The 25,822-nt window shown below is 42.9% G+C and overlaps 1 protein-coding gene across 3 annotated transcripts in view; it reads right to left on the bottom strand.

Annotated features, from left to right (window-relative positions):
• Positions 1-4,146: 4,146 nt before the first annotated feature.
• The window catches only part of LOC142579557 (uncharacterized), a 29,974-nt gene continuing 8,298 nt past the window's right edge, over positions 4,147-25,822 (bottom strand). For 2 of the 3 annotated variants that reach the window (XR_012827412.1, XM_075689894.1), the window contains exon 3: positions 4,230-6,980. Coding sequence is in view for 2 of the 3 variants with exons in the window: in XM_075689894.1 (XP_075546009.1) it covers positions 6,799-6,980 (182 nt within the window). In the remaining variant the exon portion in view is untranslated. The other variant, XM_075689895.1, reaches the window with a different exon arrangement.

Genomic DNA, 25,822 nt, shown 5'->3' with positions numbered 1-25,822 from the left:
ACAAAACTGCACTTAAGAAATGCCAACAAAATGAGAGAACATGGTTGCTAGTGCTAATGATGAGCTGCTTCTTTGTTCATGAAGTTTTAACAATGATTTCAGGAGAGACTGAACAAAGCTTGGCTGGCTAAACATTTTCACGTGCTCAATATCATTATGTGTGAGCCTTCAACATTCAAGGGCAAGGCTTTAGAAATCTGAACATTTATTTACCAATAAATTTTTTTCATTGAAAAAAATTGTAAATTGAGGGTAAACGGTGTGTTGTGTTAGAAACTGCTGCCACTACAGCCAAATATGATAGCCCATACATTTAGTAATATTTTGATTACAACCTTGATACTTGAACATAGAAGTATACATGTAGCAAACATTGCAACAAAAAATTATGCTACTGTCACTTATCAGTTACTTAGAATATGCATACATACATGTGTTACACCATAATTTGTTAAAATTATCACTTTATAATTGTCAAATTCATTTGAAGCCTGAAGGACAAAGTCTAGGCATATCCATGTGCTAACCATCATTCCCATGCTGGCTGAACTGCCATGGCTCACACAGACACTGGCGCCAATGTTCACCCTAGTAATTTTTATGGGAAACACTGTGCATTGCAGGATAGCTTCTCCCAGAGAACTCCAATTACGTCCCCTGTCCTGTGCTAGCCGATTCCAAGTTGTGCCTGCAAATTTCCTAACTTCGTCCCACCACCTAATTCTCTTCTGTACTCATCTACGCTTCCCTTCCCTTGGCATCCATTCTGTAACTCTAATAGATCACCAGTTATCTGCCCAACTTATTGCATGGCCTGCCCAGCTCCACTGCTTCCTCTTAATGTCAACTAGAATATTTCACTGTCCCTTGACCCCTTAAGTGCTGACGTGCACTCTCTAGTGCCGACGCCAATTTAACTTGTCATGCACTTTTTTCAAATTTTTCTAACTGTTCGCGTCATTCCTGGTATAATATTTTTTTAAAGAAAATGTTCAGATCTAAAGAAATATGCACTTCTCACAATATTTTTCAATTCATCACTTCAGCTAAAGGGTTAACGTTATGCCTAACATATTTTGTTTAATGGCTTGTTATGCGGTCCTTAGCCTCATCTAAGTTTCGATGTTAACCTGCAAGTTTCTGCCCCATATGTTAGTAAATGCCAATAGAATGGAATGGTTGTACACTTTCATTTTTAAGGGTAGTGGCAAACTGCCAGTCATTATAGACAATTTTCGATTTTGCGGACTTCCTACGGGCCGTGAAAACGTCCAAGTCGGGCAGTCGGGAAAAAAAAATGAATGCATGCCATTTACTGCCCCAAATGACTCAAATCGCCACATGCACGTCCGAAATAGCTCTGAAGGCCTGCCAGTACACTTATCAAGCCTATCGGCGCTCGTACTGTGACAGGAGACGGCGGGTTCACGCGTGTATATTTAAGGAATACATACTGTGTCCCGTAACAATTGCTCCTTTTCATTCTTGGTATGCTTCACTGCAATACTTTGCATATGCTTCACCGTTTACCATTTCTGTATTGAGGCGAAGCTGACTTTCGAAAACCGGCATTGTGCAACGCATTGCGCTTTCCGAGCTTCGAAGCCATTGGCGAGAATTACAAAGGCGGTGTAAACGCCATTACTGACAGCGGCGAATTCTTTTAATTAAAAACATGGCACTGAACAGCAAGAAGCTTGGTAGCGAACGTCAAAGCAGATGTGCCTAGCGTTGCCCCGGTGGTACCTACGGCTGCCTGCGGATCGGCGTGCGAGAGCGCCTGTTCGAAGCGGCCAGATAATCAAAATGGCGGCGATGGTGGCTTCGATAACGCCGTTTCGGACCTGCGGTCATGACAGAAGGCCCGGAAAATTGGACGGCGAACGGTTTTTGCATCCGAAATTTCAGACGTTTCATCGAGTCATCAGAATTTCATCGTGGCGGTGCCGCAAATGCGTCCCATTTATCGGACATGTCCGAAAAATCGAGCGTCCGGAATATCTGTCGTTGCCCATTTGGTAATGCCTGCTGCTGTATGCGCTCCAACGTATTTTATTTTTCTCCAAGGTTCCTTCTCATTATCTGAGCCACATGTGAATAACTAGCCTAGATGTCTGTTTTCTCTCACCGAATTTAGAGGATGATTGCCAATAACGAATTGTCAAGGCTATTGAACTGTTGGCTAACCTACTTTGTTGGCTAATCCTCAATCATTTTTTGCAAGTCATTTCCATGATTACCGAACAGGACAATGTCATCTTCAAACCACAGGTTGAACAGTTTTTGCCTTTGATCCTCACTCCTAATGCTTCCCAGTCTAATAGTTCAAACACTTACTCTGTGCATACAACCAACAGCATTAGAGAGATTGCTTCTCCTCACCTGACCCATTTCATGACCAGTATTTTTCTGCTTTTTTGTGAATTAAGGTAGCAATAAGGTCTTCATAGGTATATTTGCGAAGTTATATTCATGTATACTTCCTGTACTTCCTGACTAGACAATGATTCCAGGACTGCTGATATCCCTGGTGAATCAAATGCCTTTTAATATTCTATGAAAGCCATACAAAAAGTTTGGTTGTACTCTGCAGATTTTTCAATTACCTGGTTGATGACATGAATGTGATCAGTTGTAGAATACCCCTTCCTGAAGTCAGCCTCAAGTGTTGCCCTGATCCTAATGGGATTTTCTAGTACTCCATACAACATCTAATTAGGTAACCAGGATTATGGTGCTCATGTGCTCACACATTTGATTTCATCTGAGAGGCTCACTACTGTTTAGAACAAACGTGGAATGTAATGAATGCTGTATTAAAGTTGTAAAAAGTTTAACTAAGCCAGAAATTAATGTATAAAACAAGCACCTTCAACAACATGCAGAGAACTGTGTCAAATAGCAGATTTCAACCTAGCTCTCTCTCTCTCTCTCTCTCTCTCATTCTCAACGAGCCCTCGAGGTACAAGTCTTGTGGCCACATGTGACACTTAAATTTTCTGTGTGATTCGCTGGCACTAAGTCCATAACATATTTATCTCCTATGAGACTTCATCAGTTCTTTTCCAATGTTGATAACATGCAGAAATTAGGCAATGTTTTCATAAGTTTAGATTGCTGCAGGAATCAGGACATGGCTTTCCTTTGAGTGACATTGCAATATGAAGAAAATGAGTAACAGTGCTGAACAGTGGGATGTGACAGACAAAGTGCTGTCTTCAGACATGTACCAACCAGCCCAAGTTAACAAGTTATTGAGTGACATCTCACTTTCATCAGAAAAGATCACTCACAGACCTGGGCTTTACTCAAAGTGTTGCCCTTACAGGCTTGCTGAAGGATGACAAGTGTTTTCAGTTTCAGTTCTGCCCAAAAGAAAACAGAACTTGACAAACACTCTGCTCTTCGTATTCTTCCATCACATCTTGCAAATGTTTGCACGAAATGTAAAGAACTAGTCAGAACAAATCTCTCCATCTGCCAAGAGCAATGCAAATTAGCACACTATGGCATAAATGTTCAAATTACCATAACCTAAACAGATATATGCATAAGTAGTGAGTTAAGAGCACATGATGGTAAATTATTATTACTTTTGGGACCACCATCCTACATGATCTTCTGAAGGCACACTAACCTTTTTGTGCCTTCAATGAAGGAATGCCACATGAACGTGGCTGCTGGAACGGACTTCAATCTCATTAGAATAAATGACTCTGCAACCTCCAACATAGCTGACTGCATCTACATCTTAACATGATGCAAATCATGCTGGATATCCTGTAAATTGACTGAACAGTTCAGTTTATAATGACACATGGTGGCACTTGTGCACCCTTATGTACCAGAATGCCATGCAGGCAACTGCACATGTAGACATGTAAGATTTCTAGATCCAATTCTGTTTAATTCATCAGGTGCACTTAGATGGCTAGCAACGTACTCTGCTGTTGTATTGTGGTTCCATGTTTTCAGGCTTAAATTTCTTCAGGTGGCCTGAACTGCTGTCCCTTAAGACCACTCTTGTGTGAAAACCTCTGATGGCAGTAGTGGCAAATGAGGTGGCTTTTTACCCATGTGTTTACGCTTGTGTATGATGAGAGTGGACAGCCTGGCAGTTTCATACTCACAACAGTCACAATGGTTGAGACAACTCTCCTGCAACTCCTCCTGCAATTCCTCCTGCTTGACTGTTGCAGACAATTCGTGGTACCGCCCTGTGACAGGAGCATAAAAAGTAATTGGCTTAGCCAACTGTGCATCATTTTGTTTAAAAAAAAGTGAAGAAAAAGCCTACACAATTCTATAAGGCTCACTCTGAATCTATGACAAATAAGGAAGATTTACAGATGTATCAAGAAAATGAAGTTTCTGTTTGCTAGAAGCATGGGTGATAAGAAGACATAGCTGATGTGATATTCTTTTGTTAAGTCACACTGGTTAAACTGAGATACCAGATGAAGTAAAATTTGGCTCTCACAGTCAGTGCTTCCTTTGAATTAGTCTAGCTGCATTCCTCCTCTATGCCTTGCCTTGCTTAGTTTACTCAAGATTGGCAAGCACTGTTTTTTTTTTCTTTCTAAAGTATTGACTTTTAAAATATTTAAAATGTCTTCCATTTTCATACTACAAATACACCTGTAATCAAATGTGTTTCTTCATCTTTTCCGTGTTCATTTTCACCCTTGCATGAGGCCCTTCATCATGGGTGCATGCACAAATCACAAAACATAGCAGAGATGGCAAACACAGAGACATCATTTTTGTATACACTGTCCCCATAAAGAGCAAGGAAAGCAAGCTGGTTTCACTGGACTCCTAAAATATCTCCTATAACAAGAACAATAGGTATCAATAAAAATGGATATCTTTTGGCATGCACGAGATAGTCTAGAGAGAACAGATGCTCCAGTACAGATATGACCAAGAGTCCCATTCAGGTCTCCAGGTGGTCAGATTACATGCGGTAGCTAAGGCTTCAGTTTTTGCATGTGAATTGGCTTTGAGGGCAGTTGTTTTATGGAGAATGTCTGCTACTGTAGCAACTCACAACATAAGATCAGCAAGCAACCTGCGGCTAAATTCTGGGATTTGTGGATGCAGAAACGTATGTATTAATTTCGCTATTCAGGGATTCTGGTAGTGGAGATGGTTGCAAGTGCATTTAGAGAAGAATCTTTTTCAGAATTGAAAGAACAGGGCTGGTACATTCTGTACGCACTTGTGCAGTAACAGTTTGTGCAGTGCTGACATCGTGGTATGCTTCAGTGAAAATGCAATTTCATACACATATTACTAGAGAAATATACCCCCCCAGTGCCGTAGTTGAGCGAATGAATCTGATCACAGCTCAAAATTTGGATTGCTGATAAATATACATCATAACAACTGCAATGAATGGCAATAATAAATTAACTTACAAGTGCCATCATTAGACTCGTCCTGGAGCAAACAGAATAAAATGGTAATGATACAGAAAGGGGAGGTTGAGAGAGAGAGAATAAGTTTGTTTAAAAACAATTACAAAAAGGATTAAATGTTATAACTGCAATCAATAAAATAAAAACAAGAATTAACAATGCATTCATTAAGCACAGTACCTTATACAGTGCTCTGAAAGAAACAATCTGAATTCCTAATGGTGACATTCAACTGCTGTAAAGAAATGCTTATACACAAGAAGAGTATGAAAGAGCTCAAACAGAATAATAACGAAAGAACTATGAGAACATACATATGTACTAAACACTAGAAGTGAAAAATACATGAGCCCTGCAGGAAAAGATCATGTCACATTGCACCAAACAAATCATGTACCAAACAATGAGAACAGTATAAGTCTCTCAGACACAGAAAAATTTACAAAGTTACTGCCCCTAACAAAGATTAAGTCTGCATATCCCAAATGTGCTGCACAGTAGGAATGTCAATTTAGCATTCTCCATCAACCAGTGACACACATGTACTAAAAAGCAAAAGAGAGGAACAAAAGTTTTGTCAACAATGAACTTCTCAGGCCATCATCAAGGCAAAACACTAGTGCATGCATAGCTTTCTTCAAAAAGAGAAAGCCACTGAGTTCACTATGGCAGCAGAATACAAGAAGTCTTATCTGCCTCCTGTTGAACTGACATCACTCAAGGCACCACAGGGGGATATGAATACCAGTCGTCATATGTTAATGCTTTCAAGAATGTACAATTACTCAGGACAAAGCAAAACTTATGCTCTTATTGGTCTCATTTCTTTCAGAAAAGAATATACACACCATTCTTTATGTAACAGTGCACAGTTTGACACAGAAGTGGTCCATGTGGATGAGTATTTTACTGCATACAGAAGTATTTCAAAGGTGTAGGTGATGGCTGGGCACTTCTAATTTCTTCTGTCTTCACAAGGGCAAACATCACATGAACACGGCAGCTTTAATTGCTTCCAACCTCTTTACAAGTATCATTCCCCTCACCTTCAGTATAGATGGCCAAAGCTATGAGTCTTAGCACAATGGAAATTATCAATTCAGAATCTGTTTATTGAACTTTGTGTGCCTACAACACAGGTAACCTATTTTGCAGTAGCATCATGGTGTTGTGCGACCATGTATCTCATCAAAAAAAAAAAAAAAGAGCTTGGCACAAATGATTTGGAGCAGACAGTGCAGCGGTATGATCGCTCACCTGTATGGACATGCATGTGTGTGTTCAGGCGAGACATTTGTGAGAAGCTCTGAGGGCATCAACAGCACTGACACGGCTGCTTGCTTACGTGAATGCTCAAGTGTTGTGTCAGATTGTACCTCTATGTGAAGCACTGGGGGCGTAAGTGGCGTTGAAACAGCCGCTCTCCGGTGTGGACTCTCAGGTATAGTTTTTGCTTCGACGGATACTCAGCTTCATAGTCACAGTGATGACTGTGGTGAAGGCATCCCTGGTGCGACTGCCCACCCTCGTTAGTTACTGGACAGCTAAAATGCCTTGATGCTGCACAAGGAAAACAAGACATATAATCATAATGTGAGAAAAAAGGACAATTAAGAGCACTTTTTGGGGTATCTTGTGACAACATAAGATTTATGAGCAGCTGTTCCATGAACTATTCCAGGCATTTTTTTCCTTTCCCCCATATTATTCATATATTTAAAATAGATTCACGGCATACAAAGGAGAGTGCATATTAAAACACAACGCTTTTAAGGTATTGAGACAAGACATCCACTTTCATTGAATTATGATTAATTTCTTATTTCTTTTGTACTTCCTGCTTTGCTTTTAAAGGTGGAATTCAAATGACGCTCAGGTAGATTAAAATTTTTCTCCCCACAAATATTTTGGGAATGCAATTCTTCCAACTCAATAAATGCCACAAGTTTTGTTTAATAATCAGAAAGGGTAGAGTTTTCAGATGGTGTGTAGCGCTTTTTCATAAACCCTAAGATGACCCCTTTTCATAAACTTGCACACATGTGAGGCTGTTATGTTGCTTCTAGGTTCTAGAACCTGCATTTATTGGAGCTTTCTGATGCAAAGGCGTCAAATGGCTCATTAAGCGAAAAAGTCGACGGCGTCTGTAGCAGTGAAACAGCACCTAAGTTCCCACTGACTGTGATGCCATGTCATGAGCACGCCTTCACGAAGCAGAGCGGGCAAATCAGAACACCTGCTGTCGCGCTAGCGTGCCAGGTGTTGCATGTGGGAAGAGGGCATCATCGCAAAGCCACATCGAATGGCAACATAATAATGACGATGCTGGAATTAAAATCACAGAGTGAAAATGGTGGAACGATGACAATGGCACGACAATGAAGGAATGATCACAATGCAATGAAGGCAATAAAATGATAACAGTACAACAATGTGTTTGTGCTGGACTTTTCAAGTGTGTGATTACATACATCACCTGCCACATCCCTGGCTGTCTCAGTCTGTCCTAGCGCCAGTTTGCACTATGTCCAGTACTGGCTAATCATGCAAGACAGCAGCCAGCATCCACAAAGGGGAAGAAGCAAAGAAAGCTACAATTTTAAACGCAGGCTATGTACCGATTTTGTTATTCATAAACTCGCCTATGAAAGACTGGTGTAAGTGCAATTTGGGAAGAATCTTTTTGAGAAGTGAAAAACAGGATTGGCCTATTCTATGGCCACTTATACAGTAATGTTTCGTGCAGTATAGGCATTATTGTTCCACAAAATTTTCCAAATGATGGGTAGCAGATCATACCATCTGGCAATGACAGCTGCTCTAATTTGCACATCTGTGTTGGAGTTATTTTCATTTGTAGCATTGAAGTAGTAGCTCTAACAAAATGGTGCTGATTCATACGATTAGCATGGCATTCCTACCACAGGGACTGGCACATAACTGCTTGTAGAATAATTTCTTCGTACAGTGGAGATACCTATGCATGCTTCAGTCAAAATGCAATGACATTCACATATTCCAAGGAAAATATGCCACACCAGTGCCTGCAGAATTGCCAGTACCATAACTGCACCAATGTGGGAATAAAGCAACCACATGGAAATTAACAATTGGCTTAAAATGAAAACTGTTGATGAATATCTATAATAACAAGTGCATTGAATGGCAATAATAAATGAAATTTCAAGTGTCATGACTCAACATACAATAATGCATTCAACAGAACACATGGCTAATGAAAATGAAATACTGCATTCTATAAGTGTCAATATAGAATGTATAAATATCAACAATAAACAATGCACATGCACTAACCCCCAATCCACCCCCAATTCACCAACAATACATCCAACACACACACACACACACGCACACACACACACACACACACACACACACACACACACACACACACACACACACACACACACACACGCACGCACGCACGCAGCTGTTTTATCCAAAAAGGAGTGTGCATCGGCTCTTGCCTAGCACCACTTTTAAGCGATTTTTTCTTAGCAAGTATTGACAAGCGCATTCAAGTGTCCCTTTACAACGCAGGCGTGCAGAAAGTTTTTAGATATGTCGACGATTACCTCATGGTAATGAATACAACTGATGCTCAGGATAAAGGCAATAGTATAAGCAACATTCTCAATATTTTTGCTAGTAACGCCTTTGGAATGAAGTTCACGCATGAACTGCCGCAAGATGGTCGCATCCAGTACCTCGACTTGTGTCTTATTTTTCATGGAGCGCGCGTGTGCTGGCAGTACAAGCCACGGTCGAAAAAACAAATTTTGAATTATCAAACGGTCCCCTCCAAGCTCGTAAAAAGAGCTATAGCAAAAAACTGCATCCGCTCTGCTCTAGAGAAGTCACGCGAACATCAAGTTCGTGACAGCGTCGACGCCCAGCTAAGGCATCTGGAGAAGGCTGGGTTCCATGGAGAAATCGTGGCCTCGGTGGTAGAGAGCCCGATTCGCGAGGTAAAGGTTGGTGGGAGGCGCACGCTGAAAGAAGACGCACGCCCGCAAAAGTGCCCTGTCGTAGTGCCCTATTGGACCCGGTTTCTCACAGCCTCAAGAAGGTTGGCGACAGGTGCGGGGTGCGTGTTGTGTTTTCAGCATCGGAAAAGCTGGGACGAATGTGTCACCTAGTAAACGAATCGCAGAAGAAGCCAGCCTGCAAAATAAAGCACACCAAAGCCCTCATTGAATGTGACGTCGGTGTTGTGTATAGTATTCCCCTCGCCTGTGGGAAATGCTATATTGGCCAAACCGGGCGCTGTCTGAATGAACGCTTGCTAGAGCATCGCAGGAATGCTACTTCACTAAGTGGCGCTGGTCATTTAGCCGACCACATTCGCCGTTGCTCGCACAAGCCAGCATGCAAGGTGTTTTTCGAAAGAACACGTGTGTTGTGCAAATATAGCAATCAGAAAAACCAGCAAATTTTTGAAGCGTTTTGTATTTACAATGAAAACGATTACTGTGTCAGTGCTCCTTCTGTTGTACTCGGGAAAAAAGAACTTGATTATCTCAGGGCAAACGGGTGTGTCGAATCAGCTAGGTAGGGCGGGAGATGAGCAAGATTGCACTGAGTGATGTAAAAAAGAGAGGGAAAAGCTTTTTCCTTTTTCTTTTTTTTCTTATTTTGGTTTGACACATCTGATGACTGTCGCCTAGACCAAGGAAATATTTTTGAGTGGTCCTGCGCACTAGCAGCCCCCCACTCCCTCCGCCTAAGTACATAAAGCCCTGTTTTCCATGAATAAAATTCAGTTGAAGTCCGGCGTTCGTGTTGTCTTTCTTTTCTCGTCCTTGTTCAATTGTGCGCTGGAACGATGTTTCATAATGCTAATCATAACCAACTAGCCCAGCTGTCCATACTTAGCGAAATGAGAGTGCTCTGAGCGTTGCTACTATGTCCTTTGGGCTGTGATAATTGTGCACGAAAACCCATGCAAAAGTATTGCAGACACTGTCTTTGTACTCCTGCGCCATAGTTTGCATATGGTTCATTAAACATAGTACCAAAGCCGTCAAAAAGAGAGAGGTGTGTAAAGGCCACCATGAGGTGAGGCTTCCAGTATATCTCTATATAAGAGGCGTGCAGTGACTAGAAGCAACCAGTGAGGCCACTAAGAGAGTGAAATGCGAAAGGAAAGATTTTCCTTCATTGCATACTCAGATTTCGAGCTTTAAAGACGAATAACTTCAATTCCCATGCGACAATTTTTATAATTCTTTTTGTCTTCACCCATTATAATAAAAACTCTCCAGAAGGTGGTCGAAAAAACATTGCAGGGTCCCTTTAACGCTACCCACCCTACTTACCAGGCCTAGTCATTCATTGTGATCGAAAGTTTTTGGACACATTAAACATTTTAGTTAAAATTCTTCTACTAGCAACGTCGTTTGCACCATATGAATTGACGAGTGAACTTTAACTATTGGTCAGATTTGACAATTTTTTAGGGATTGGGGAGTCTAGAAAAATACAACTTTGAGTGTAGGTATTGTCGAAACTAGCATCCAGTGCTCCTAGCACTTCCTCTATAAAACAAAGCAAAATTTGCGCTTTGGTCGACTGGGCAAAATAATTTCTAAACGACAGTAGTTGTGAAAACACAGAGGCTTCTGTTGGGTTGTCCAATGTTCTGATTTGATGTGTAGGCTGCTTTAACGGTGTCTCGAAAAATTGTAGATGCTCATGAGTGTGTTATTTTGATAATTGTATTCGATTGATATTAAAGGGGCACTAAAACAAACATTAAGTGAAGCTAAATTGATAGATTAGTACTCAAGAATCTCTAAGGCACCAATATTATTGTGAACAGAACCTTAATAATCAAGAAATCGAGCTAAATGCAGGACATGATTAGAGACTCCCCCAGGACATTCAAGTACTTGCCTGATGACGAAAGCACTCCTCAGTTAAATTCTGTCACTAGTACTAAACCATTCATTGCAAAAAGCATCCTATAAGATGGAAAAAAATTATACTTGTACAGTTCTACGTCATTTTTATAAAAAAAGAGCTCATTGAAATTACCCTTGACAACAACATGGGCAGTCAAAAGGTTTCATTTTCGCATGACTCTGCGTTGCCCACGCTTTCACGTTTCAGTAGTTTCATCATCGCGTAGTGCTGTACTGGTTTTGCTGGCTCGCAAAACTCACACAAACTACAAGTAGCAGAGAATTCAACTTCTATGTGATGTCGCGGGATGCCCAAACAGTCTAGGCCATTTGACCAAAATGCAACTGCAGGGGCAAATCCACAGCTTGGTTTGGTAGTGCCATCTGCTGGGCGCCATTTTACTTACCGACGGCAGCAAAGGGTGGAGATGGCATATGCAACATCATCACTCCCCGGTTGGGTGGCGGGAGATTTGAATTTCGAAAACGGTATTCAGACCCTTCAGTCTTTTCTTGGCATGAAACAAGCATTGCGAGTTTTTTGGAATGGTATTCAAACAGTCCACGTCAACTTAGTATTTGCCTTTAGTGTCCCTTTGAGCTCTACTCCATTTTTCCCATTGCGTGTTGCTTTTATCTATCAGTGTTTCAATAGTGTATGTACGAATTATTACAACAAATCCTTCCCATCATGTGAGGTTTTCACTCACTCAAAAGCACGCAGACGATTTCAGACCGACCTTTGACCAGAACTTGACTAGCAGTCGAACCTTCTACATGTTGAACACCACCTTGTTCATTACTGTACAATATTGTGCAACACTCCGCATTACTATAAAACACTGTACAGGACACAAAGTGTGCAAAGCACATGGAAGGTCCAGCACCAATTGAACATGCACTAGACCAGCCTGCTTGCACACAAAAGGTGATCAAATGCAATAATTAAGCACGAGGTGGCTTCTGCATGCTCCTTGACCTGACAACCATATTTTTGCAAGCCTAAATGCAGTAAAATACGAACCAGGTGCACGCTGCAATGAGTAAAAACTAATGCTTCCTGCATAATAGGAATTTACTCATTTTCACATTTGTGAAGCATGTGCTTTTCTGCAGAGCATGGGCATCATTATGGCTAGTATCTATTGAAGCCAATAAATCTGCATGATAATTTCTTTTCACGGACTGACTTACAAAAATTGGAAACTAGAAGCCAGCCACATATTTCGCATATTTCACATTTTTTCACACTCAGTACTTATTAATAAAAATTGAAAATTATTACTTTCATTCATGTTCTTTGAGGTGCTTCTTCGAAGTTACACATAATAATTCTAGAAGACTGAACAATTATTGCTGCTTTATGTCCATTCAAAACACCAGTGATCAGGGTATAATTTTCTGTATCACATTATAAATTATGACTATTCCATCTTGAATTAAGATGTTAAAGCGGAAAAGTGTCCTTTATGAGCACATTTCTAGCGTTAAGAGAAGAGTTAGGCTTAAGAAATACATAAACAGTGCACGATGAAGAAACAGACTATGCTAATTTCGCAAGATGTGTATACCAGACATGATATCTCACAGTGCAAGAGCTAGTTTATAATTCAATATCAGAAGTGTTCTTAGTTCACTGTGGAGCAAGCAAGTAAGAGTGCATCACAGTCATACTCGTACAACACCAAAGAATACAATGAAACAATCTATATTTTAACACATAATAGGCTCTGTGTGAGGGATTCATCTAGTACTGTTTGCAATATTAAAAAGGTCACTGGGCTCATGGTGCTTACTTGCTCAAATTTACCCAAACAGACTAATACAGCTAAGCACGAGCACTAGGAGTGAAGCAAAGCTGTGATTCATAGAGTTTGTACATGTAAAAAATACATCCTGCATATCGATTTTGTTGTTCCAGAACTCTCCTATGAGAGACAGGCAGAAGTACAATTTTGGGAAGAATCTTTTTGCAAGCTAAAGGACAGGACTCGCCACCTGTGGCAGCTATTTCCTCAACATTTTTTGCAGCACATGCTTCAGCCAAAACATATTTTAATACAAATATTACTAAATAAATATACCAGACCACCAGGGGTGTAGCCGGGGGAGGGGGCTCATGGGGCTTTAGCCCCCCCCCCCATCCCCAAAATTTTTTCATGCTTTCATGCACCACCGACTAAAACAATCCCCGGCATCGGAAATCATTCTGGATTTTGTCTAGAATGTATTTTTCATGCTCGAAAATACATTTCAGCGCAAAAATTGCGAACTCGGAATCGATTTCACGGCAACGCCCATGCACCAAGAGTCGCATAACTCAAGGAGCTCCATCCAACCACAAAGTTTCAAGGGTGTTTTGATGGCTAGCAGGCTCGTCGCGGCATCTTGTGGAAGCCGCGGAATCTACAGAGTGCATGGATTTGAATTCGAAAACTTTATGGGTATAAAGTTCTCATGAACTTTTGATGCGAAAGATGAATTGACATTTCCAAAGTCGTGCTTTTGTTTTTCAATTCTGGAACATTGTGGGTTTAATGTTATAAACATTTGACGCCAAAGGTGCATTAACTTTTCTAAAGTCATACATCGGACCATACAACAAGACAAGCCAAATCAACACACTATCAGAAAAGTTGACAAAGCACGCAGTGAGGTCCAATGAGACGAAGCTTTGTGATGGTTCATTTGTGCCGCCATGTCAGAGAAAAGAATATCAAAATTTGTTTCACCTGCGCCAACGCATCCATGTCAAGACACTAAAGCCAGCAAAGGTAACTATGTTCTTATTTATTTTTCTACTTTGAATTTTATTCGCCAGGACACATTGAGCTTCTTCAATTTTCTTCTTCTCGCTGCCTGCGGGCTGCCAGAGCCAGCCAGAGTGCACACGTTTTTCTCGTGTTGCCCCATACACCACATGGCGCACTTCGGCGCATTCGTTTTTCTCTGGCTGAGTGGGTTTTCGCCTGGCAGAGTTTTGGATGCTTTCTGGCTAGCATATGAGAAAAAGAAACCATTGTCGCTCGCCGCCATCACTGTGGGTCATCGATGGATTGCAACACGTTCGCTTGAGTGCAACTTCTCCGGAAAGTCTTATCTCGCCGGTGTAGGATACCTGCCAGTATCCGTATGGTTCTGTGTGAACCAAGTGTCTCACGTTTTCTTCAATATTCCTTCGGTAGCCACATTAGGTGCCCAAACTAGGCATTAAATTGTGGCCAACACGCTTTCCTTTGTGTTCTGCCATCTCGGTACCCTGGCGTCACAAAAGAAAAAAAATATGAAGACATTCTTGCGGCGCAGAGAATTGTCGCATGGTGAAAGTTCGATTCTCCTTCTTCTTTTACAGAAAGTAATGGGCCACGGTATGCTTCATTTGCTGGATACTCTTATTATATTATTGTGATAGCAATGATATGGACACTCCAGGCACATTCCTGCCGTCGCCGTCGCCCTCATGTCTCGCATAAAGTCCCAAGGGCAATAACATCATGACCACATGCCGCACGCTGTATGTGCGAGTGAAAGTGTAGCGGGGGGGGGGGGCATGGGTGAGCCAACGATGGTGGCTCAGTCTTGTGTGCGCAAGGAAGAAAAGCGCACACAAGTGCCACCTTCCGCCTGCGAGTGATAAATCAGGGGGAGCAGAAAGAGAGGGTCTTAGCATTCTGTGATAGCGCAACATGTTTATTTGCCTTGTTTGACTCATTATGTAATGACTTTTTCTTAGATACATAGATTTATTGGAGACTTATACCTATAGTTAAACATCCTGTTGCAAGGTTTGGTGTACACATGCAGTGAACTTTGTTCCCAGTGACATTTTTTTGCCCTTTATCAAGCTGTATATTCGCATTTGTATATTCCATTGTATCTTCTTATTTCTAATGTACAAGGGCGAGTCAAATGAAAGTGAGCCAATCCACCCCGCGCAATAATGGTTCTGTTCATTATCTGCGAGGCATGTGCGTAGCACACAGACATCTCTCATTCACAAGAATGACATGCAGGTGTGAGTATAAATGTTCTTTAATGCTCTCATATGCTGGGTTGAACATGGTTGCGTGACACAGTGGATGCTCCAAAAGTTGAACAGCGTGGTGTCGTGAGGTTTTTGACAGCTGAAGGTGTTTCGCAAAAAGAAATTAGTCACCGTATGGCTGCCGTGTACGTTGAACATTACATTTCACTGGCCACTGTAAAGCGTTAGAGCAAACGGTTCAAAGAAGGACATGAAAGTTGCAAAGACGATCTAAGACAGGGCCAAAGCCACCGTGCAATCACCTCCAACACAATTGCAAAGCTTGAGGAGCTGATTAGACAAGAATGGAGGATAAGTACCGATGAACTGGCAGAGCATGTGAAAATTAGTCACGGTTCAGTTCACACCATAATTCATGAACATCTCGGTTATCGGCTCTTGTGTGCGCAAGTTATGCCCAAGATTTTGAACCACCGTCAGAAGACGGAGAGGCACTGCCTTGACTCATCCGACCCAATATCACAATGAGGGCGACGACTTCTTGTCTGCAATTGTGACCGAGGAGGAATCGTGGTTGCTGCTACTACAAGCCTGAAACAAGACGGCAAAGCTTACCATGGAAACATTCGAATTCACCACGTCATTCACGTCGGATTATCGTGCACGACACGGAGAACATCACATTGCATGCTTTCGGCAACAACCAGTAAATACCGTGCACCACTTGCTGCGTAATTTGTCTTGTATAACAGTCCTCCGCGAAGACGAAAAGGACCACTGGCCTTGGGACTGCAGACATCTGCGAACAGGGGGTCCAAACATAAGTCATTGGGCTGTTCCTGCTAGAAAATGGTCGCATCAGGAAACGTGTGAGAAAGAGCAGCAAAGCTGGTGTCGAGATTGTCCACGTTATCCTGCATTGTGACAAAAAAGACCACTGGCCTTGGGACTGCAGACATCTGCGAACAGGGGGTCCAAACATAAGTCATTGGGCTGTTCCCGCTAGAAAACGGTCGCATCAGGAAACGTGTGAGAAAAAGCAGCAAAGCTGGTGTCGAGATTGTCCACATTATCCTGCATTGTGGACAGAGGAAGGCAAGAAAGGCAATCAGCATCGGCATGACGTCTTCCACTTTTGTACGAAACAATGAAGTCAAATTCTTGGAGCCGTAAAGCCCAGCGTGCTAGACGACTGGAGGGGTCATGAAGGGTAACAAGCCAACATAAGGAATGGTGGTCGGTTAGAATGGTGAATGGGCGTCCGTAGAGGTAGCAACGAAACTTCTGAAAAGCAAATACAGCCGCTAAGCATTCTTGCTCTGTCACTGTAATTTCGTTTAGCCTTGTTGAGAGAATGGCTCGCATAGGCAACCACGTACTCTTCAGTATTATGGCGCTGCACAAGCACTCCTCCTATGCCGATTCCGCTGGCGTCACTGTGCATTTCAGTAGTAGAAGACGGATCGAAGCGACGAAGAATGGGTTCTGATGTCAGCAGAAACTTGAGTTCAGAGAATGCCGCGTCACATTCAGGTGCCCACTCATATGGACTGTCTTTTTGCAAGAGACTTGTCAATGGATAAGCAATGTCCGTGAATCTGGGCCCGAACCATCGAAAGTAGGAGCACAATTCCAGGTAGTTGGGGAGTTCTTTTAGTGTCTGAGGTGGCTTAGAAGCACTGACTGCTTCTGTTTTCCAAGGGTCTGGCCTGACACCATCTTTGTCAACCAGGTGGCCAAGGACTAATGCTTCTCGTTTGCCAAACCGGCACTTCTTAGAATCTCGCCTTCTCGACACAGTCTAAAACGAGACTTAAATGGGCATTTCGAAAAGGCTTTTCGAAAGTACGTCCGAAAATGACGTAATCTAGATAGCACAAACATAGCTCCTATTTCAGACCACCAATAATCGAATCCATAAATCTTTCGAAAGTAGCGCGAGCATTGCGGAGCCCAAACGGCGTAACATTAAATTGGCACAGTCCATCGGGCGTCACGAATGCAGTCTTCTCCTTGTCAGCAGGGTGCATGGGGATCTGCCAAATACCCAGATCGTAGATTTAGTGAAGTAGGAAGCCGAATGCAGGCAGTCAATGGCATCATCTATCCGAGGCAATGGATATACATCTTTCTTTTGGTGAGGGTGTTTAATCGTCTATAATTAACACAAAACCTCCAAGAACAAACATTCTTCTGAACCAAAATGACAGGTGCTGCCTGAGAGCTGCACAATTCTTCAATAGTGCCCTTCTTCAGCATATCCTGAACTTGTTCAGCAATAACTTTCCGCTCCTATGCTGACACTTGGTAGGGTTTTTGCCGGGCCAGATGAGCAGAGTTTGTATCGATCCTGTGCTGAGCTCGAGAACAGGGTAAAGATGGTTGCTTCTCCTTTCCGCACAAGTCAAACAAAGAAGCGTGTCTTTCCAATAGCTAAAACAATTTTTATTGCTCGTGTTACCGTAGGTTCTTACTAACCATGCTCAGACTCTGCGACTCGTAGGAACAACTGCATTCCCAAAAGGTCAAGTGTTTTGAGCTTTTTCTATGTTAATGGCCGCAATAGAATTTTCGATGACTCGCCAAGGTTGCTCAGTGGCCATGGTATTGGGCTGCTGAGCACGAGGTCGCGGGATCGAATCCCGGCCACGGCAGCCGCATTTCGATGGGGCGAAATGCGAAAACACCCGTGTACTTAGATTTAGGTGCACGTTAAAGAACCCCAGGGGCGCGATCGGAGATATTTTGTTCGATACGCGTTCTGTTCAGTTATTGCAACGTCACAAAGTTGCAGTATGTAAAATTTGTGACAGCGGGGCGGAGAGAGCAGCCAATCAGGAAGCGGTGACCTCCTCGGAAGTTTACCTCCGTCGTTTGTCGTCTGCTTGCAAACAGTATACTACAAAGCCAAATATTTCTCGTCTTCCAATTGAATGAAATCTTTATCTAAAAAAATGTATTTTTTCTTCTCAACCCAAACACGTTTTCAAATAGTAGCACGTGTGACTACTGCAATTTATAACTATTAGGTTCTTTGCGTCGTCCCTGGGTGGTGTCGCGCAGAGCGAAAAGGAAAAAGAAAAAAAAAACGACGGGAAGAGTGGCGCACTTTTCAAGAGGCAGCGACAACATCCCAGTGGCTCGCTGGCACCGATGATGTTGTCGATTTCTCTGTACAATCAACGAATTATTTGTTTCGAGAAACAAAAACGACGCCGGAATTCACTTTCTGCCATTTCTTCAAACGGGTTTCGCACCGCCACCCGCTCTCCTCCTTCCTCTAGAAACGCCAGCGCAACAACCAAAGTTTCCAACGGAAGCGCCATTTTCTAGAATTAAACTATGAATTGGATTCAAACGTGCCATACCGCAGCCGAAAAGGCCGCCTGTTGGATCCAATCCAATCCACCAGACGCGCCATGCGAAGCCGTATGATCGCTCTAAACTTCTCAACTCCTGTCCCGTTCGGACGAAATGCTCGGTGGGCGGATGATTGACAGGAGCGTGTCGTCATTTTGACGTCACCAAAAACGGGGCAGCGCCCCGCGGCTGGCGACGTCGGCACGGAGTAGGCCAATCGCGCGCGCCGGTAACCGAACGAACGCGCCGAACAACCATCTCCGATCGCACCCCAGGTGGTCGAAATTTCCAGAGTCCCCCACTACGGCGTCCCTCATAATCAGAAAGTGGATTTGGAACGTAAAACCCGATAATTTAATTTCCGATGGCGTCATCAATGACAGCTAGCTTCATTCGTCGAGGAAGTATAAAAGGCATTGGCGAGCAGTTAAGTGCCTACAAAAACGTGTCGCTTGCGTGGGAAGACAGCACTCATGAAGCCACCATCTTTCTTTCTCACCCGTGCACACTTTCACTCGCACCTAAAGCATAAAGTGCCCGGGGTGCAATAGGATCTTATCACACTTGGACTTTATACGAAACATGATGTGGCTCCCCTTTGGTAGTCGCTCTTGTCGCACCGTGTGTGATTTGGAAGGTGCGTTTGCAAGGAGCCGCTTGTAATTCAATCATTTGACCCTCTGCGTCCTTGCAAGTTTCCATTTATTGTCTTGGCATTCCTTTGCTGCGGAAGCGAACTTTCTTTAATTTGTTTATATTGAAATCACACACAAAGACACTTCCTTATATTGAGGTTCTAATTACATGGTGTTCTATAGCCAAAAGGATCTGAAAAGTTAAATACTTCGTTATATCGAGGTTTAACTGTGTTAACTGAGACATACTTCAAGTGTTGTATCCTGTGTTTATGTAGACAGAATAGATATTTTGCATGAATGTAAACTGTCTTTATAGTATTCTAGAATGACAGATAGCTGGGCTAGCTGCTTTATCATTAAAAAGTACACAGTATTCCTGTGTTGTTTGACCTTACTCATTTCCTATTAAAGAAGTTTTTCAATCATGTTCATTTCGTGTCCTGCCAGTCTCTAGAATGCTGAAATTCATGACAGGATGAGCTATTTCATTAGTTCTTTTTGCAATGTCTAAATTGGTCACTGGGCATACAGTGCTCAAGGGTTCACATGTTCAATTTCATACAAACAAGTTTATTACTGCCGTGGTACAGCACAGTGAGCAATGCACAGCTAGTGTTCTAAATTTATTGACATAAAACATGCTGTCATCTGATAGTGCTGTTTACGAAGTTTGCTATCACAGAATGGCACAAGTGCAATTTGGGAACCTTTCCGACAATTCAAAAACAGGGCTGATAGGTTACTCTAGCTGCTGGTAAAGTAACGTTTTGTGCAGTATAGACACCTTTGCGTGCTTCAATCAAAATGCAATTTTATACAAGTACTACTCGAAGAGTTCAGGGCTCAGGCTGCCTTGAAGGACGAATATGTATATGCAACAGTTTCCAAGGAATTTCAAGGACCAGACTCTAAACCTTCAGGGACCATATTTTGCCAAGTTATTACATAAAATGTGATTATGAACATAGAAATTAAGGTTTCATGCATCTAAAAAGATAAAATACTCAACTGTGCCCAACTCACAATAAGTTCTCTAGAAAAATCTGGAGTTTAATTAACACTGAACATTCCTTTCAGCTTTGCCTGCTTACTACTAAGGATTAAAAAAAGCTTGGTACATGATGTGCTCTCCTTCAAGAGGTCAAAGAAGACCTAGTACATGCTGACTGAACTTTTTTTGAACAACTTCAACTCGAACTTGCATTTCCAGTACACATAGGGTCACTTTGATTGTGACATTTATTGCATTTGATGGTCACATTCATTGAAAATAATACTAAGTGTATCACATTGTGTTAAACCAGATACAGCAAGAATGCAAAATAAACAAGATGACCCATTAGCACCTGTGTTTGCACAAACTGATACCTATAAGTACAGTTTTTTTCTCACGACAGCATCAGAATAGAATTCATTATTCACTTCCAGTAGCTTTGCAGAAAACCTAGAGGATTACTTCATCAGTGTTTAGTCTTGTAATCTATTTTACTGTTTTTTATATTGTCATTGAATTGGATACTTTCTTTTCTTGGCATCGCTGAAAATGTTTAGATTTAATCTCTGATGTTTTAAAGGTATCACACCGTTCTTATGTTTTGATTGATTAATTGTTTCATTTTCCCCTTCCACTCGGATCAAAGTGTTGGTCTGCATTATATATAAAATAAATAAATAAATAAAGATAGCAGAGGTGTCACGGGAGATTTCCGAGTATCGTCTACTACTATAAATTTCTGTCACTCTGGCTACAAGGACACTGCTCCCCAAGTGTTTGAGAGCCATCACATGTGAATTATGAACATCACACACACCACTTACTACACAACCATCAAATGTGGATTGGTGCTGGGCACTGCAAATATTTTCACTTTGACATTGGGTAAGATACATTCTGGTGCATTCAGTGGAGTGGCACAATCTTACACAGATTTCACCCTGCTTTTCAAGAGGGAGAGAGAGAGTGAACCTTAATGAGAACCAGCAGTTCAGTCGGTTGGGTCTAGACCTCCCACGATGGGACGTCGAGGTCTTGCCTCTTCGCCACTTTGTAGGCCTGCTGGGTAGCCCAGAGTTGGTCGTCAAGATGGGAGCTGTGCAGGGCGGCGTGCCATCTCGATGAGAGGGTCACAGGATTAAGGTCTGGGTATTGATGTTTGCACTCCTACAGCATGTGGCGGAGTGTTGCTGATCGAGTTTTACAGACCTTGCACGTCTGGCTCGGGTAGATGTCGGGGTATATGGTGTGATAGCGTGTGAGGGAGGGGTATGTATTGGTCTGTAACAGGTGAAGGGTGGTTGCCTGTGCTCTGTTTAACTTGCGGTGAGGGGTGGGGAAGGTTCTTCTTGCGAGGTATAATGACTTTACACGGTCGTTGCATCTTGTAAGGCGGTCACATCCTGCGGGTGCACCTGCACCATCTCCGGCATGATTGACTAGTCCTCGTGCTTACGGAGTGTGTAACCTCGTTGAGGTTGGTGAGGTGCGGGTGGACATCGCCGGTATGTGCTGGGATCCAGACGAAGGTGATTTGATTTTCAGACGAATGCTGGGCTTGTTGAAAGATACTGAGTGATTGTTGAGAAATACGACCCTTGATGTAGTTGTTGATTGCTGTGTGAGAATTGCTCAGTATGGTGTGACCAGTATGGTGCGACAGGCTGGGCCAAGAATGGCCAGGGCAATGGCCACTTCCCCGGCCATCTCGGCATGTTGGGTAACGATGCTGGCAGCATGTCAGAGGAAGCCGCCTGCTACGGTAACCACCGCAAAGAGACGTCCATCTTGGTATTCAGCTGTGTCGACGAAGGTGATGCCCACAGTGTTGGCATGAGCTTTGATGAGGGAGGTAGCTTGTGCCTTCCTGCATTCTTTGTTGTGGTCTGGGTGCATGTTTTTGGGAATAGGGTCGGCGTGTATCTATTGCTGAATGTTGCATGGTATTGGGTGTTTGTCTCCATGTTGGCGGTGGTAGGTGATATCAAGCTTGGTTAGAATGCTGCGGCCAATTTCGTGAGGGTAAGCCGCTCCAGTTGGGATAGACGTTGCACTTCAATTAACTCGTCTACCATGCTGGTGTGGGTGGGTAGTCCTAAGGCCTGCTTATAGGCTCCTCTGATGATGATGTCCGGTTTAGTCTTTTAAGCTTTGTACCAGTTGAGAAAGGGCGCAACGTAAGTAATGTGACAGATGATAAAAGATTGGAGAAGGCGGACGAGGCTTTCTTCCTTCATACACCCCTTGTCGGTTGGTCACTAGTTTCAGCAGTCTGGATGTATTAGCGGTCTGTCGAAGGATCTTGGAGATAGCCGTAGAGTTGGCTCCATTAGCTTCTATAGTCCTACCAAGAACGCGGATGCTAGGGACCACGGGCATGGGTCTGCCATCCCTCAGGTGGAGTTTGATTTCCTCGTATTGGTGCTTATTCGTGGAGCCCCGTGGGGGGCATCCACAAAGTGTGGGGTGGTATAGGAGAAGCTCCGATTTTTCAGGGGAACAGCGGAGTGCGGTGCCTTGAAGAGAATTTTCTACAATATCAATTGCACCTTGTAGGGCCGTTTCGATTTGGCTGTCACTGCCCTTTGCAGCCCAGATGGTAACGTCGTCGGCGTATATGGTATGTTCAATGCCGTCGAGTTTTTGTAGTTCTTGTGCTATTCCGAGCATAACCAAATTAAACAGTGTTGGGGAAATGACAGAACCTTGCGGTGTGCCCGTGCTGCCGAGGGAGAGTTCCTCCGATCGAATGTCTCCGACCGAGAAGAAGGCCTTCCGATTGGATAGAAAGGATAGAAGTAACCAGCGATTATATCTTGTGTTGCGTCAGTCTGTCATTTATGAAACTTCTCAGTAAAAGACACCTTGAAACACTAATTCATTTCATTTTGACTACATTTGTCTTTTTTCTCGCTCTTGAAGAAGAAAGACAAATGTAGTCAAATCAAATGAATTAGTGTTTCAAGGTGTCTTTTATTGAGAATTTTCGTAAATGACAAAATGACGCAACACAAGATATAATTGCTGGTCACTTCTCACATCCACATCATTGTGTGCACCAAAGGAATGGTCAATGCAGGGTAATGTGCTGTGACAAGATGCTGAAACAGGTTTTTTTCTACGAATGCAGCCATACTGCTTAAGTTCTTTATAACTTGGAAATACTGTTGAGCTCATAAATAAGGCACTGACACACTGATCATACATTAGCCCACAGATCTTTCCTATAATTGAGAGCATTAACACTGAAAAAAAGCAATATGCAGACCCCATCACCAGACCCCATCAGAAGTTTGGGTTATACACCCTAACTTGTAAAGTGCCATCTAGAAAGCATGTTACTGCAAGAATTTTTTCAATTTGGTTCATTGTAAAAGGAGATAGAAGGAACAGAAATTATGCTTTACCATGTTGCCAGGAGACATGCTTCATTGACAAAAAAGACACTCCCATTCCTTGACTAGTGTCCGCAAGTGACATTTCTTCCCTGCCTTCTCCTATACTGGAGACAAGGAATCATGTAATACGTACATCATAACCCCATCTCCTTTTTCAAACAGTTACATATTTTGCCGATACAATCATTACAGCAAAACCTATGTACCGTGTTTGTCTGTTGGCAATGCCCAAACCTTCTGAGGGGTTACTTAGGTGGTATAGGTGGTTACTTAGGTGGTATGCATATAACGCTTTCTTGTCTTCTCATCTGCGTTACTGTTATCTAGTCTTGGCTACTGGTACCAAGAAATCATTGCACAACTTAAATCATAAAAAAAAAAAATGCCTCGTGCTGCAATTGTAGGTTTGTCGTACAATGTGCACACGTCTGAATCATTTGCCAAATTTAACATTTTAAATGTTACAACCCTATACGAATATCACTTTTTGACAGCTTTTAGGCCCGAATTAATTCAAAAAGACCGCCACATTCCCACTTCAGCACATTTAGCTCTTAATCCCTCCTCCCGCTTAACAAAACATACACACCATCAGTATATCCACCGGCTGCTAATTACAGACTGCAACTATTACAGTATTGCCTTCCGAGCACATTAATGAAGTTTGAACAAACATTATGAAACACTACACACATTATCCAAAAATGATATTTTAGCTATCATGAATATCACGAATATGTTTTTGTACTTTGAAACATGAAAATTGTTTTGAATTGTTCTGTGCGAGTTTGTTTCCATTGCTTCTTTTATAATCAGGGGAGGCGGGGCTAGCCAAGCTGCTAAAATGCAGTTTTTCCCGCTATTCTTACCATTTAGGTACCTTTTGTTATGTGCTGATGTGCCAATATGGTGAAATAAACTAATCTCAATCAAATCTCAATAAAACCGTTGTGCTAGTGAATGGCTACAGCATTGCTGCTGAGCCTGAGGTCGGACAATGTTCGCGTCGTGCTACAATCATCGGCATCAACTTCTGATGTTGCCCCTATACAGCGGCAAACATCACAAAGCACATAAACATTCGCACGGATAGGATCACAACACAACAGTGTGTGCAGCGCCATGTGCAATCGCAATAAAAAATATGCGGCCCACGGCTCTGGCCGCAGCAGCAGCTGTGGGGCCACACCGCGGTGCTGCTATCTCCATCGGGTGCCTAGCTGCTTTGAGGTTGCACCGAGTGACGCCAATCTTCGCCCTCACTCTCGTGCGGCCAAGTCACGTGCTTGACAAATTTCAAGTGCAACGTTCAGCTGTTTCACAGCTGACGGTCAGTTGGAAAGAGTGTTCGTCAGTGTGCGCTTGCCTTCCTCCCTGCACCGGCTCCGGCAGACGCTCAGTCGGCCGTTCGACTAAGCACACAGAACGTATGCCTGGCAGTGTCCGATTTGGTTTCACATTTCATGTTTACGTGCGCCTTGCATCCACGTGTGCTGCGCTTCTGTGTTTGGCGTTTGAACGGATGGCGCACGTGCATGCAGGCATTCAACGAAACACAGCATGGCAAGGCATTGGTGCATAGGAGAAGCAAGCAAAAAGCCATCACTTTGTTGGTGTCAACGCCCGTCCTGACTAATGTTCCATTTTCGTTTAAGGCGGAAGCGTTGCTAGGCTCACATTGCAGAGACCGTCCAAACCTGCCAGCTGTGCCATGAACTGCGGCAGCACGGCAAACGAAGCAAAATGAAAGCGCCCTCCTATGCGCTGACCATCAGCTGCAAAACAGCCAAACGCCGCACTTGAAATTTATCAAGCGCGTGACTTGTCCACACGAGAGTGAGGGCGAAGATTGGTGCCACTCAGTGCACCCTCAAAGCAGGCACCCGATGGAGATAGCAGCGCCGTGGTGTGGCTCTGCAGCCGCCCCTGTGCCCGAAGCCGTGGGCCACGTATTTTTTATTGTGACTGTACGTACACCACAGCACCATTCTGGACTTTAGATTTCTCAGGAAGTTGACTGCTGGCTACCGGCGTAAGATACAGCCTTTCCCTCACTTTAGAAATTGTTGACACCAGTGAACAAAATACATTCCGATACTCCAA

The sequence above is a fragment of the Dermacentor variabilis genome, chromosome 4, assembly GCF_050947875.1.
Source record: "Dermacentor variabilis isolate Ectoservices chromosome 4, ASM5094787v1, whole genome shotgun sequence".
Classification (NCBI taxonomy): Eukaryota; Metazoa; Arthropoda; class Arachnida; order Ixodida; family Ixodidae; genus Dermacentor; species Dermacentor variabilis.
This window is presented reverse-complemented; position numbering and strand designations above follow the sequence as displayed.